Here is a 13,916-nt window from a genome sequence, read left to right on the forward strand (position 1 = left end):
TATACTCATTGCATAAACACTTGAAGTATATGTACAATGTTTTTCTGGTATATCAAAAGTACAGCACATCATAAAAATAATTGCAAATTTTGCACTGCTTTTATACAACTTTCTTCTCTGCGTGCCACTGGTTAATTCCATTCACACTGAAAAACTACTTTGCAGCTCATAAGTGTGGCTCTTACCATAGTRTAACTGAGAATGAGCATTCTGATGGTGTAAGGAACCAAGTAAATGCTATTTGTATCAAAATTATTTGCTAATTCTGACTCTTAACATGTTTTCAATGACTGAATTTAAACAGAAGGAAGTGTAATTACATCAGATAAAGTAAATTGTGTTCAACTTAAACTAGCAAACCCATTTAGTGCAGCTCTGACTCAGTTCTGCTGACTTTATAGTCAGGCGGCTTCTCTTGCTCTCCTTGCACACCCACAAATAGGATACAGTAACACTGAGAGACTTACCCAGAGCTTCATGCTCTGTCTTATTTAAATATTTTTTGCATATAAAAGGCAATCCAGATTCACATAAATAACTGCTCCAACCATAGTTCAATCTCGGATTAATCACTGCACAGCGATTTTCTTTAAAATGCTTATCAGAGACATCTGCAAAAACATTTTCGAGAAGCACAAAATTRCAAAAAGTCACTTCTTAGTTATTAAATGGTGCTCTAAGTTCTCTGCATCTTTTTGAATTAATGTATAAACATCCCTGAACACCCAAACTTCTAGAAATATTTTACTAGTACTGTGGCCTGTTGAACACTAACCACAAATTACCTGCGTGGCACTGCCTCTTTGCCTGYTGCTCTCAGGTGAGAGGCTGAAACTAAAGCCTGAGTGTCTATGTTATAATTGCTTGTGGGCAGATCTCAAAATGTAGCAAACCAAGTCACAAAGCATATGTTAATGTGCTACTGTTAATTGCAGCTTGTTAATATATACAAATTGAAACTCCTTTCCTCCATGAATGCAGCTGAAGTTTTCAAATTTGCAACTGGAACCTTAAAAACATTTTAAAAAGTAAATAGTTTAGACAAAACCATTATCTAGACAAAAGGACTAGACCATTAATGCCTTGAACAAATCGATCCCCATTGAGGTTACATCCCAGGAAGGGCCTTCAGTTCATGAACATGAATAAWCATTTCTACCAAAAARGAAGTGTACTCTTTCACTTAATTCAACTTTCAAACACAACTGTAAKAACAGCAGTGTTGTATCAGACTGCWGTTAYAGAGAACATATAATTAGGCTGCTATAACATATCCAAGAGGAACATCAAGTACTTGCTCTCCAGTTCACAAACATCAGCGGTGCTCCGTCTGACCACTGCCAGCCAGCATCATTATCCAAGCGGTTCAGGCCCATCCACAGCATCATGTCCGTGGTGTTTAACTGCCCTGAAACAGGAAAAATAAACAAAGTAAAACTGCATGCTTTAAAATATCTACAGGCAAAGACCTGCTGTCCTGACTTGTTACAACTGGAATAAAACAAAACTTCAAAGCAGTTGAAGYTGAACTCCAGAAAGTTCAGGCTGCTTGGGGTGTTTTTTTTCTGTCCTTAGGGAAAGTCTGTTACTTTGTTAATCAGCACAGAGATGAAAAGAAATTAACTCAGAAACCTGAAATCCTTCAAAAGCCACTTATCCTGAAAACCCTTCCTGCAGAAGTTGTTGCTGACCTTAAACTTAAATCTAGAACAAGCAGCTACATAAATGCTAGCCTGTTTACATAAACACTAGCTTGTTTCAGCTTTCYATAAACCAAACAATTTTCAGAAACTCTTACAGCCGTGCAGGCATATCAAAAAGCTAATGAAATCATTTTTAAAACTTCCTGTTAGCTTACATCCTTCAATTGAAAACCAGCAATAATGGGAAGCAATGGACAAGAAACCTGAGGCAACCTTTTGCATCAGAGCTCCACCACCCATTCCTCCACTTGATTTTCTCCACACACACTGAAATACCCATGAAAGCCCTGCTCTGCAGCTTGCCTGAGACATTTGCTCCAAGAGGAAAAGCAAAATGCTTCTCAGAGAAGGAGTAACATCATTAACAAAAAGAGAGCTGGCATTTTTCCCATACAGGACATTTATTTCAAGCCTGCAGAAATGTTCCTGTCATTTGCATTTGGTGAAGCCCAGCTTACAAAGAAAACTTAGCAGGAGAAAGGGACATCAAGGTACATTGCAGAGAAGGTAAACACATGTATAATTCTCCAAGTAAACAAACACACTGGCTAACCACAGCTGCAGGATGAATGGGAATTTCTGCAGGGAGGGAGAATTGAGAAAATTATATCCTCACGCAACACATACCACCACTTCTGCACTTCTGTTCATTAAGATGGGAACTTACTTTCATCCTTGCTCCTTCAAATATTACATGACAAAGCCCCACAAGCAGCAGTAGGAGAGACATCACACAGAGTATCAGGCTCCAAAGCTTACCCCTTTGCACAGATAGGGAGGAAATTTAACTACAGGTTTCCTACAAGGTCCCCAAAGAAATGTGTACTCACTGCTCAAGTTACTTATGTAGTTCTGCTCCTCAGGGCTGCTGATGCTGAGCAGGTCTCCTCCCTGCAGCTGACAGGCAGCCCGAGCCTCGTGCCAGCTCAGCGCAGACATGAGGTTGAACTGGTAGCAGACACGTGTGTTGGGGTTCTTCTTCCAAAAAATGTCACAGCCATTCTCTGCTCAAAAACAGATTTGTCACAAACAGCCCAAGACTCCAAACCAATCAGAAACACAATATCTTGAACAATTCCATTAATTAATAACAGCAGCATTCCAGTGGAACATGATTATGATCACCCTTCCTGTTCCTTTATTAAAGTATGCACGGAAATAGGGCACTAATGAAATAAAATGTTGCTCCAAATTTCATATGGTTGATAAAGTATTTGGGAGATGATCTGCAGTTGGTGGTGATTTTCACAGCTCCTGTGAACCCAACACAGCTACATTTTAATTTATTCTGGCTAATCATTTGTTTGTAAAGCTGAATGTTGAAATATTCAAACTGTGAACAACTCACCCAACTTGTGGAGCAACAGTCAGTGGATGTCCTTGGACCTTGTACCCAAGAGAATAAACTTCCTCTAATTAAAAAGGATAAGCAAGGCTGCAACTACCACCTATTTTAACAGTTGCCCAGAAATACCCACTACATAGACAYATTTATAGCTGATTTTATGATGCTTTAGAACAGAGATCTGAGAGACAATCCCCTCTAATAGAAGGGAAGTAATCCAAAATCAGACTATCCTAGTATTACAATAAAAAACAAACTCTTGCAGGGAGAGAGAGAAGACAAGCAAAAATCTTACCAGCATTTGGGCAAAATCCCCATTTTTCATCTTTTTCATACTGAGTTGTTGTGGCACACCACTCKGATTCCTTTCCATCTCTGGTACACTCATGATACCACTTGTTGTTATATTTAAATGGAAAAACRCACGGGAAACCAAAAGAATTTCCCATCAAGGTGTATGTTTCTGGAAAAAAATAAAATGCAGAGATTAAAGAAATGCAGACCACAAAAATTTCTTTGTCCTCATATGTCATTATTCCTGTTCCTGTGTTTAGAAGCAGAGATAAAAATAAAATGTCTAAAGTTACTTTCTAATTTTAATTTATAATTGATAACACAGCATTACAAGTGTGAGCAGCATAATTTCAGTAAATAGAATATGGAAATAATAATTTATGAAATTTGTCACCATGAGGCACATTCTTGTAACTTACTTGATTAACAAAAAAACCCCAAACRAAACCACCACCCCCAAAATCTGACCAGTTAACACAAATTCTGCATTTATATTTCAGAACAACTCCATAAAACAGTTAGCTAAATCAGGACACACTCAGATGCAAACTCATTCAGCAGTCTATGACAAACCAGTAATTTGACATTATTTCCCCTCCTTCTCCCACTTCATGAAGTGGATTTTTAATGTGTTTTCCATTCTCTTTGTCATTCTATGGGAAAGGAAATGTACAAGACAAAGGAATATTAAACACACTCTTAAAAATAAGCTTTTATCCCATGGAGAATAATAACATAGYTAGAGAATTGATGTTACATACACCTGTTGTCACAATCAATGCCTTCCAAAATATTTAGGTATTTTCCTGTTATACTTTGATGATCAAAATATTGGGAGAATGCAGTGCAACTGAAAGCTGTAAAAGCTTTACCACAGTTTAGTGTCTCCTAAACCTCAGAGCTTCTAAAAAAGGTCAAAGAACCACAATCACACTTTGAAGGAAATTGTTTATCAAAGATCACACATTGATAGCTTTAAGATCAAAGTCCTCCAGCTACAGAATCAATACACACTGCCAGGTTCCTAGAGGTTCCCAGAGTTAATGGCTGGCTGCACACATATAAAAGAGCAGTTTACACACTGTAAATCCCCTTCTGATATGAATGAACAGACAATACAAGGAACAGGTMAAAAAATATATCAGGATTGCTTCTCTGTCTGCCTGCTACCATGCTGCCAGCTATGGAGTTATAAATCATTATCTCAGTCCTGGCAGGAACACAAACTCAATTGCTACAGCCCTCTTACCACAGATTGTTTGATTTTTTTTTTCAATTTTTTTTTTCCTTTGAAAGTAGCTATTCCCCACTACCCTTGCTTGGGGGACTAACACACTGGCCTGCCTTTGCATGGGCATGAGCTGTGGCAGAAGGTGGAAAATAGAATTGGAAGTGAAAGATTTTGCCAACGCAATTAAATATTTTGGTCCTGAAATCAGGCTAGAAGTGCCTGCCTCAGGCTGATCCTCTTCTCACATCTCTGAGATGCTGCAATAAAAGGGCTAAACCAGGTCTACTTTTATCTCACTGTGTGTTCACAGCAAATTTGTATGACTTTTTATGGATTTAAATATTTTCTGTCTGGTCTTAATATAAATTCTACTAAGCTTTATAAAAGAGGTYGGGCACTGTGGTGTTTTCCCAGTTATCACAGGTCTGAAAAAGAAGGACTTTGGTGACAGCAGAGGCCAAGCACAGCTACACTACACAGCTACAGGGGAAACCACAAAGATCAGATCTGGCACCCAAACACCAAGTTCAAGTGGGGAAAATCAGCAGCTTCAGTCYGAGACACTGTGCAAACATCAGGTCTGTCCCTCCACAGAAATGCTGAGGAAGGGGTAAAGGTACAGGCTGTCTGTTGCTGTTCCAAGTCAATGGCTTTATCTCAGTCCTTACACCTGGAAAACGTCAGGTCTGCAGACCTGGATCTTGATGTACATTCCTGCACCTTCACTAGCTGTACAGCAGGATTTAGCAAATTTCTGATCTGTTTCAAGGTTTGACATGTTCAGAGTCCAGGTGCTGAACGTTGCAGTCATTGGTCCGTGCACACTGCAATTGCAGACTGAATTTCAGTGACAGGAACTCCAAATCCTTTCTTATCTCTCCTTGGGTCTATCTGATAATGAAAGCTGCAGGACAGGCAACAGCAAATCCTTAGCAACCCTTTTAATTTTATAACTGATTTGAAATRAGCATTTCCTGGTTTGCAAGGATACTGATGATTTTGGGGGTCAATTTAACAAAAGAATATCAATTGTGTAGTATGCTTAACTCAACCACTGCATATAAAAACCCCACCAGCCATGAGACCCAAACCACAACAGAGACTGGAAGGGATCCTACGCACCTGAACCCCCTTCAAAAGAACCACTGAAACTTTTCCCACCTACACTTACATGACAAAATTTTATTCTTACCTTGGAACGGGTGCTCACAAAGATCTTCATCATCGGACATGTACTGTTTCCAGTGAGAAGCAGATTTTTTTTTGGCCACAATATATTTTCTGTTTTCAACTGCTAATTTGTACTCTGATGCACCAACTAACGCCTTTCCATCACAGTTCCACCACAATGAGTATTGAGTTGAATCACATTCAAGCATGGTGAGTGGCTGTTCTGGTTTGCTGATGTTCAGCCCGAGACAGGTGCTGCTGCCTATGTTGAACAGACAATGGTTGGATGCCCATTTCCATAACATGTTTTCTGAGAGTTGACCACAGTCTTCCAGAACAAGGTCACTTCTGTCCACTTTAATGCACAAGTTGGAATTTTCACTCTGGATAATAAATATCCCTTTATCTGTAAGGGAAAAAAAACCCAAAAAACTTTCAGTCTGTATAATATTGCAATTGATTAAATAATATCAAAAGACAAATGTTTTAATTGCAGCTATTTATGAAGAAATCGGAAAATATCCATCAGAATGACTGACACKCCAAAAAAATAAGGAGGATTGGTCAAAATCTACTGTCAGCTGTTTTTTTTTTAAACATGAAGACTATTTGCAAGCTTACAAAAATAAAGCCAGGTAATATTTCTCAAGTTGGACAGCCAAAAAAACCCTACAAAACCAACAAGTACCCAAAAACATAATTCATGTTTAAAGAAGGYTTAAGTATTACAAGAAGTCATGCCGTATGCTACAAAATAATTCCCAATGCAGATTGGAGAGTGCAATTAAAGTAAAAGCTAAAAAATTTAAGACTGACATTGCCATATTCTCTGCCATATTCATTCAGCACTCTGCAACTACAGAGACAGAAAGAAAAGAAGTTGCATTGTCAATAGGACACAGAAGTARTAGGATTTATCTACATTGTGAGAACTASTGGCCAAGGGTTAAAGTATGCCTTCCCTATGGGATACATATTGTTCAACTCTATGTGACTATCCTCCACAAAAGCAGATGTTGTGGGGCTAGCCTGACATCCCAGATTTCTTGGAAWCACCCAGAAATTCACTGAAATATGTGATCTCATGTTATAAGTATGTGAAAAAATTCAGCTGTTTAATGTCTTGGGAGCAAAAGTTTAACTGAGCATATAGAGTGAGAAAAAAAGGAAGGCAGCGAGGAACTGGAAATCAGCAAAATGTAAGCCTGTGACAGCTCAGCTATTTGAGTCACTCTGAAATCCACTGGTAAATAATCCAGGGAGTTCTGCTCACATTATATGTGAGATATTTATTTTATGCCTMAGGATATGCTTCTCATGTGTTGAGAACCTGAGCAGCACTTCCATTTCACCTTCGAATTTTACAGTGATAATTTCTGCTTTCAATTTTCTGCCACTCGCTACACCTAAGATACTGAAGCATCAATTATGACAATAAAAAACCCCTCTCAAATTGACACAACCCACAAATAAAGTATGAGGTGCAGAGGTCCACCCAGATGCTGGGTTTAGTGCATACAGCTCGGGTGTGGCCCTAAAAAAGGAAGATGTTCCAAGCAGCATCACCACAGTGCTGTGTAACAGGCACACAGATCAGCTCAACAATGCGCACACAACAAGCAGAACAGAGGGAATATAGATTATGGAGAGGTTTTTGGTTACAGATTCTGCAGACAAACATTGTGACTTACAGAGAGATGGCACTGCAGATTGCGTCACTGCTAACGCTGAGATTGGTCGTGTGACAGAGCAGCAGCAAGTCCTTCTAACCAGCAGCAGGAGGAAATCAGCCTTATATAGCAAATTGTAGCCCTCATCAGCTGTTCTACATTAAGTCCTTAACCAGCTGGGGGCAATCAAGGCTCCTTTGATCCATGATAATTCWACAACTCTCAGGTGTTTGAGCTCACTGAAAGCCCATCAGACACTGTGACAGATACCCAGATTGGCCCTCAGCTTTTGAGTTTTCTGTGAAGTTTTGCTGTTTGTATGGATTTCATCCTTTTCATCCAACCCAACTCTCTATGGGCAACACAGGTGTCTCTACATGGCCAGAAAGAGTTCCTGCCTCATGCTAGGGGTATGTCTTTTTCACAGCTGTCTTATCTTTGCTGACAAAAAAAAAATATATACTGTTAATTTGCTAGATAACTAAAAACTGGGATGTTAGCACAAATAAACACTGATTCATGAGGTTAATTCCCAGGATACCAAGATTCACACTTAGACTGTGAGTTTGACAAAAGTTTATTTACATCTACAGCATGCAGCAACACCCTTGCAGCACCTTCCTGGTGTGGGGAGGAGCAAGACCATAACCCAAAGGTGAAGGATTCTCAACCTTTGAAAGTCTTTATCTGTGAGGGTCTGAAGAGTTGCAATGACTGTTGAGGAAAGATAAGGTTTTCGCACTAACCAAATAACCCATCTGGAGGATCTCTGTGAATAACGTCCCTTTTACATTCTGGGGTAACTTGTGCCAAGAACAGCCAGATCATAACTCCTGAGGCCCCTTCCAAATGTGGTTTCCATTCCCCACATACAAAATGCAATAGGCAAGAGAGCTGTGYTGGTCTGAGAACTGCCAGGAAACAGCCAGCTCACCGCAGAAGTAAGACACAAGAGATGGCAGGCTCAGTGACRGCTCCATGAGCTGCAGCTCAGCTCTGTCTCCAAGTGGAGCACTGAGACAACTGGAGGAACATCAATGCCGGGAATGCCTCCAGGCTCACCTCCTTTGAGCTTGCAAAGCTACACCATCCATTTGACCACTGCTCTCATAGATGGGGTTTGTTACAAGGCTCCTCGAGTCAGGGAGAGGTCTGAGCCCAAAGTTCAACTGATGAAGAGCTGCAACAGAGCTGTGTGAACTTGCAGGCCCCAGAGGACCCAAAGAGGAAAGGAGATAATCTATGCTTTAGAAACTGAATGGGTGGAGGGAAGCCTTTGAAACAGATCTGCTTCTCCTATATCCAGGCCCCTCCAACAAGGAGAAGTTGACAAGAAACATTCTCCAGAAGTGAAGCCTGGAGATGATGTGCAGCCCCAGGTGAAGACGTGATCGCTGAGGTCTTCAGTACCTCCAAGTTCCTGTTTACTCGGGCTCAACACAGCTAATCAGGAATAAACGGCTCTAACAAAACTAGGCGAACAAGATAGCTTCATTTCCTTCCCACTTACCTCCCATTTCCTTCCCTCCAAAAAAAAAGCAGTGAGAACTGCTTATGTGGTAAGAAAGAAAGTAACAGGGATTTACTGGAAATGAGAAAAAAACTATCCCTGTTGCCACCGGGTGCGGGGAGGACCGCAACGGGCAGCGGAACAAGAAGCAGGGAGGACGCCCAGGGCGCKAAGCGGAGCCAGCGGGGCAGGGCCCAGGGGCTCAGTGCCCGCYCCCGGCCTCTCGTCCCTCAGCGCTCGGAACGCCCGGAGCTCTGCCCGGGCGCTCCGCCCGCCGCTCCCCAGCCCCGGGCCACCCCGGGCGTCACTCACCCCGCAGGGAAGGCAGCGCGTCCCGGCCGAGGGCAGCGGCGCCGCGGCCGCCCAGCAGCAGCAGCAGCAGCAGGAGGAGGAGGAGGAGGAGGCGGCCGGCCAGGAGCCGCAGCCGCACCGCCCGCATCGCCCCGGCGCTGCCGCCCCTCTCCGCTCCGCCGCGGGACCGGAGCCGCCGGCCCTGCCCTGGGGAGGGCAGAGCTGCGATCCCACCCCGGCGGCGAAGGAGGGGCGGCCCCGAGGGGCGGCCCCGGGCTCCCCCACCCCAGCCTGCCGGAGCCGCCGCCGAGCGCTCTGCGTTATGCGAGTCGGAGACCGCTCGGCCGGGCCGGGAAATGCTGTTCCTGCGGCTCGGGCTGTTTGCCCATGTCAGAGCTGTGGATTCAAGCGGACAAAACGCTCTGTAGTAACCTTCTTTTCCATCTGAAAACACCTACTTTCTCTTGCCTGTACCCCATGTACTTTTATCTAAAAATAACCAGAAAACACATGAGATATTGGAGGTGGGAGGCCACCGTCAGCACAGTCCGTGTTCCCAGGTTTGCTGCTCTGTACCTGAGCGCCCCCACTGTCCCAGACCCCCCTCGGAGACTTGTTTTYAGCTAGGTCAGCTTTGACCTCGAAGTAATTTTATGTTTTGGCATGGGGAAAAATAATTGCCATCTTCCATTTGGTTAATTTTTGTCTTCAGTTGAATATTTGCAGGAGCTGCCATCCTTGGGCTAGTTTCAGTCTTGGGGCAAGTCAAAAGCAGAACCTCTGGGTTAAAAATAGAGTAACTTTACGAGAATCCACAGGACAGTTTCTTTTAACTCTGCAAAAGCATGTTTCTGCTTTGTTCTTTATGCACAGCAGACAAGTAAARGACATGTACATAAATGTGTAAAAATAAATGCATTGCTGGAGCATAACTGAACTGAGACATATCTACCTCAATCATGGTACAAGGATGGAAAACAGAAGCCTCTGGGCTTGGGGAAATTTCTCTCTGATTGTTAGAAGGACTTGAAAAGCAAGAAAAGCCAAACACTTAGAAGGAAGTAGAGAAGTAGAGGAGTTTCTCCCCATTTAACAAATGGTAAAAATGTCTGACAGAACAAACAGCAGGAAATACTGCTGCAAAAGCTGATCTAGGAGAGATCTGACTTTGCAAGACAGAAGGGTTGTAAGTCTCACAGAGCTTGATGTACCTCTCATSAGGATAACTGCAGTTCTCTGAAATTTTCATATCCTGAGAGAGAAGATTGTTAATGAGCATGTTCATGAAAATCTGGCCACTTAGAACTGTCTGCATCTCTTCAGGAATGTTTGACAGCTGCTTTGAGTACTGAGCTCCAGAAAAGGGCTCTTTTGATCCAGAACCTGCTACTGGGTCACACTGAGAATTTGTTCATGTTACAACATTTAAAAAAGAGAAAAATGAGGCTGCTATGGGATGGAGCCCCCCTTCAGGCGAATTTTTTTGCTGATTTCAGCAAGATCAAAGTAATCACGTTCTGATTATGTATTCCTAAGAATTAGCTTACCAAAGTAATTTTGTAAATATTTTGCTAAATACAAATGAGCAACTTCTTAATTCTAAGTGGTTTTCCTTGCTATTTTCTCTTTGCTATTCAGATCTTTCTCTTTGACTAAACAGTTTTTTACTGTCCTCAATCTATTTTGTTCAGACCGAACTGGTAAATCCTTTCTAGTGCAGCTGTAGCTGTACTGAGCTGGCTATTTGTAGCTGAGCTGTACCTACATATGTATAATAATAAGACATCGTCACTGCCATAGTGGCTTGTAGAAYCAATATGCTTGGCAACTTTTTCTGAAGTAAACTCGATGGCAGTTTATAATACCTTGCCCATTAAATGGTATAACTTTCCAGTTTTTGGGGGTGGGGGKTTTTGTTTGTTTGAAGCTTTACCTGTCTTCCTTCAAGGCATTTGCTGTAATGATTTGGCTCCTTTATTTTGTTTCCTGTCTGGAACTCAATTTCTGTAAATATTTTTTTCTTCATTTCTTTGCTGATTATCTGTTCTTTTTGTGTATACTTGTACTCATGTACCTATAAACACATATACACATATACATRTACACATAAGCACTTGTTTCAGCTGACCTGCCTTTGCTATTTAGGTACTCTACACAAATGTTCAATTCTTGTGTTAGACTTCACCTTCTGTGTGAGATCTATACAAGAKATGAATCCAGTGCATGTTCAATATCCACAAATAGAAGCCATCATTAAACTCACACTTATTCAGCTTGCTTACAAACCCATTGCTTTTGCAAGGCMCACACACAGATCCTGTTGTCATGTGCTTAGCACCTCTTTACACAATAATTTCTGTTTGTAATTGGGAGTCTGAAGATGTCTCATTTTTTCCCCAACCAGCCAGAATGGGAACACCAAACCAGACAATACCTAGAAGGAAAAAGCAGAAGGAAAATTCCTTGCATTAACAGTGCCCAGCAAGCAATAATTCCATAATTCCATCTTTTTTGGAGGCATTGTCCTACATCTTGTTTGGCTCTGAAGAATGACACTTCCTAGGTATCTCAAATCAACTCCTCAGCTTGCATTCACCTTCCCTTTCAMTAAAACATTTTTCTGTTTACCCCAGAGACAGAACTGCTCTCATTTATCAGCTCTGCCAGTCGTGTAACAACTGGTCATATTCACTACAGGCACTGCTTCCACCTTCCCTACCTCCTCTGACACATCCCAACCATGACCAGGGACACCCTTTTTCCCTCTGGCAGCCCCACCTTTGTGTTTCTGTCCCACCACTCGTCTCCCATGCTCCAGGTAATTGCTGCAGCCACGAGGCTCTGCAGTTTGTGTCCCTGTCAGCTCACATTGGGTAACACGACCTTACAGAACAGCCTGTACAGGCCAGTTTCAGGTTAAGTCAAGTCCCTGGCTGTAAATTGTCACTTTTATGTTCATTAGTCAGAATGTGTTTTTTCTCTAAATGTGACGTCTTAGTTTTATTTGTTAGTTGGCTAGCTTTAGGCTAACATCTTTTTCAAAGTGATAAACTCCTTTAAAGGGTGACAAGAACTTTACTATGAGTTTATTCTTCTAAACTCTTCTCAGTAGCAGCYATTCCTTCACAGGCATGAGTGGAGAGAGTTACTACCTGTGTGGCTGTTACTGTGCCACATGAGCCATCCCTGGGTGAATCTTAACATTTCCAAGCTATCTCTCCCTCTTCCCCCAGTAAATGCTCACTTGACACAAGTCTAGAATAGTTTGTTATAGTATATGATTTAATAATGGGTAGAAATTTCAGTGTTACTGCAAATCTATCATGTCAGACTGCCTGTTGCTTTGCAGTTATATCAGATTCAATAGGAAACAGACATTTGTGTAGTTCATTTGATGTGGAAGTAAGGGAAAAATCCAATACTGAAATACTTACAATAAAACATAAATGGCTAATGGGAGCAGAACTGCCTCTGGACTGCCCATGTTTGTTTCTCAAAGCCTTTTTTCACCTTATCCTTTTCATTCCAGCAAAACCATGCCTGCTTTGTCATTAATCCTTTGATGTAACACAGTCAATTTTTTGCCACTCTTGTTAGTACARTTGCAGTACTATCAATAGAAATCAATAGAAGCAAGCAGTTTTTGCAAAGATTTGCCACCAAAAGAACGGTTAATATGTTACAAAAAAAAAGAGCTGTTAATATTACACTGTAGATTTGGTTACTAAACAAACATATGACTCACTGTACTCAATATCAGAAATTACACATATCATGATCAAAAAATATTATTATTTTTAAACAAACCAATAAAGCCATCATATAATTGTTTAGCAAAAAATTTAGAGTAGATATAAATTCCATAAAACTTCTACAACCTTTGTTTCCTGGTTCAAATRTATCTGAGAGACTGATAGTTTTCTTTCTGTTTCTTMAGCATATGCAAACAGGTTTATAGGCAAAACCATTCCTGATTTGTTAGGCCTCTACCCTGTGCTAACCAATTCCTTAAGCACACTCTTTATTTTATCAGAACAAAGCTTCATAAATCAGGGTAACAGAAAATATGCAGGTTCCACTACAAAAAATGGGAGCAAACATTGATTCTGACATTGAAGCATCGAGGAAACTTTTTATCAGCTCCAGGAAAAAATGATGCTTTCAAGAAGGACAAGGCCCTCAGTCAGTGTGTTCCCTCCAGGGTGGAATGCCCCCACTGTCCCACCCTAYTGTCTCTCTGCACACCCCGCTGGTTCAGTGGGGCTTTAAACAGGAGCGGCAGSGAGCTGGGCCTGGCTTTGCTATAAACTGGAGTGGCCAGAAATGATGGTTAGGAAAATTTAAGCTTTGTCCTTTGCTAGGAAATTATGAACAGCTAAAAAAGAACAGACAACCACCACCAAAGTACTGTCAGTCTAGTTGGAAAAAAAAACTTGACTGGGTGTAACACTCAGAACAAATATATATATACTTGCAGAAATTCTAGGGCAATGTGTGCTCAGTGCTGACATGATTTCACAGGTTGGGAGAGGGTGTGCCTTTGCACCTCGTACACTCCTTCCCACAAGAGCTGATCATGTTTTCTCAGCCATGCAGCACAAACACTCCAAAATTAGACTCSAAAATCCCACAGCTAATATAAAAACATTTACTGTGTTTGTTAGAAATATGTACATGAAAAAGCCCAAAGTAATTTTGCTTT

The 13,916-nt window shown here is 41.4% G+C and overlaps 1 protein-coding gene across 1 annotated transcript in view; it reads right to left on the reverse strand.

The window, feature by feature from the left end:
* PLA2R1 (phospholipase A2 receptor 1) overlaps positions 1-9,413 on the reverse strand; it is a 39,096-nt gene extending 29,683 nt beyond the window's left edge. Inside the window, exons 1-6 of the mRNA XM_057367628.1 lie at positions 9,236-9,413; positions 5,766-6,149; positions 3,344-3,511; positions 2,534-2,707; positions 1,295-1,408; positions 468-611 (exon numbers count right to left, since the gene is read on the reverse strand). Coding sequence (XP_057223611.1) covers positions 468-611; positions 1,295-1,408; positions 2,534-2,707; positions 3,344-3,511; positions 5,766-6,149; positions 9,236-9,362 — 1,111 coding nt within the window. The 5' untranslated portion in view covers positions 9,363-9,413. The remainder of the gene's footprint in view (positions 1-467; positions 612-1,294; positions 1,409-2,533; positions 2,708-3,343; positions 3,512-5,765; positions 6,150-9,235) is intronic.
* Positions 9,414-13,916: the final 4,503 nt, after the last annotated feature.

The sequence above is a fragment of the Malurus melanocephalus genome, unplaced genomic scaffold (genome assembly GCF_030028575.1).
Source record: "Malurus melanocephalus ecotype Western Australia unplaced genomic scaffold, MMel_1.1 scaffold_81, whole genome shotgun sequence".
NCBI classification, from domain to species: domain Eukaryota; kingdom Metazoa; phylum Chordata; class Aves; order Passeriformes; family Maluridae; genus Malurus; species Malurus melanocephalus.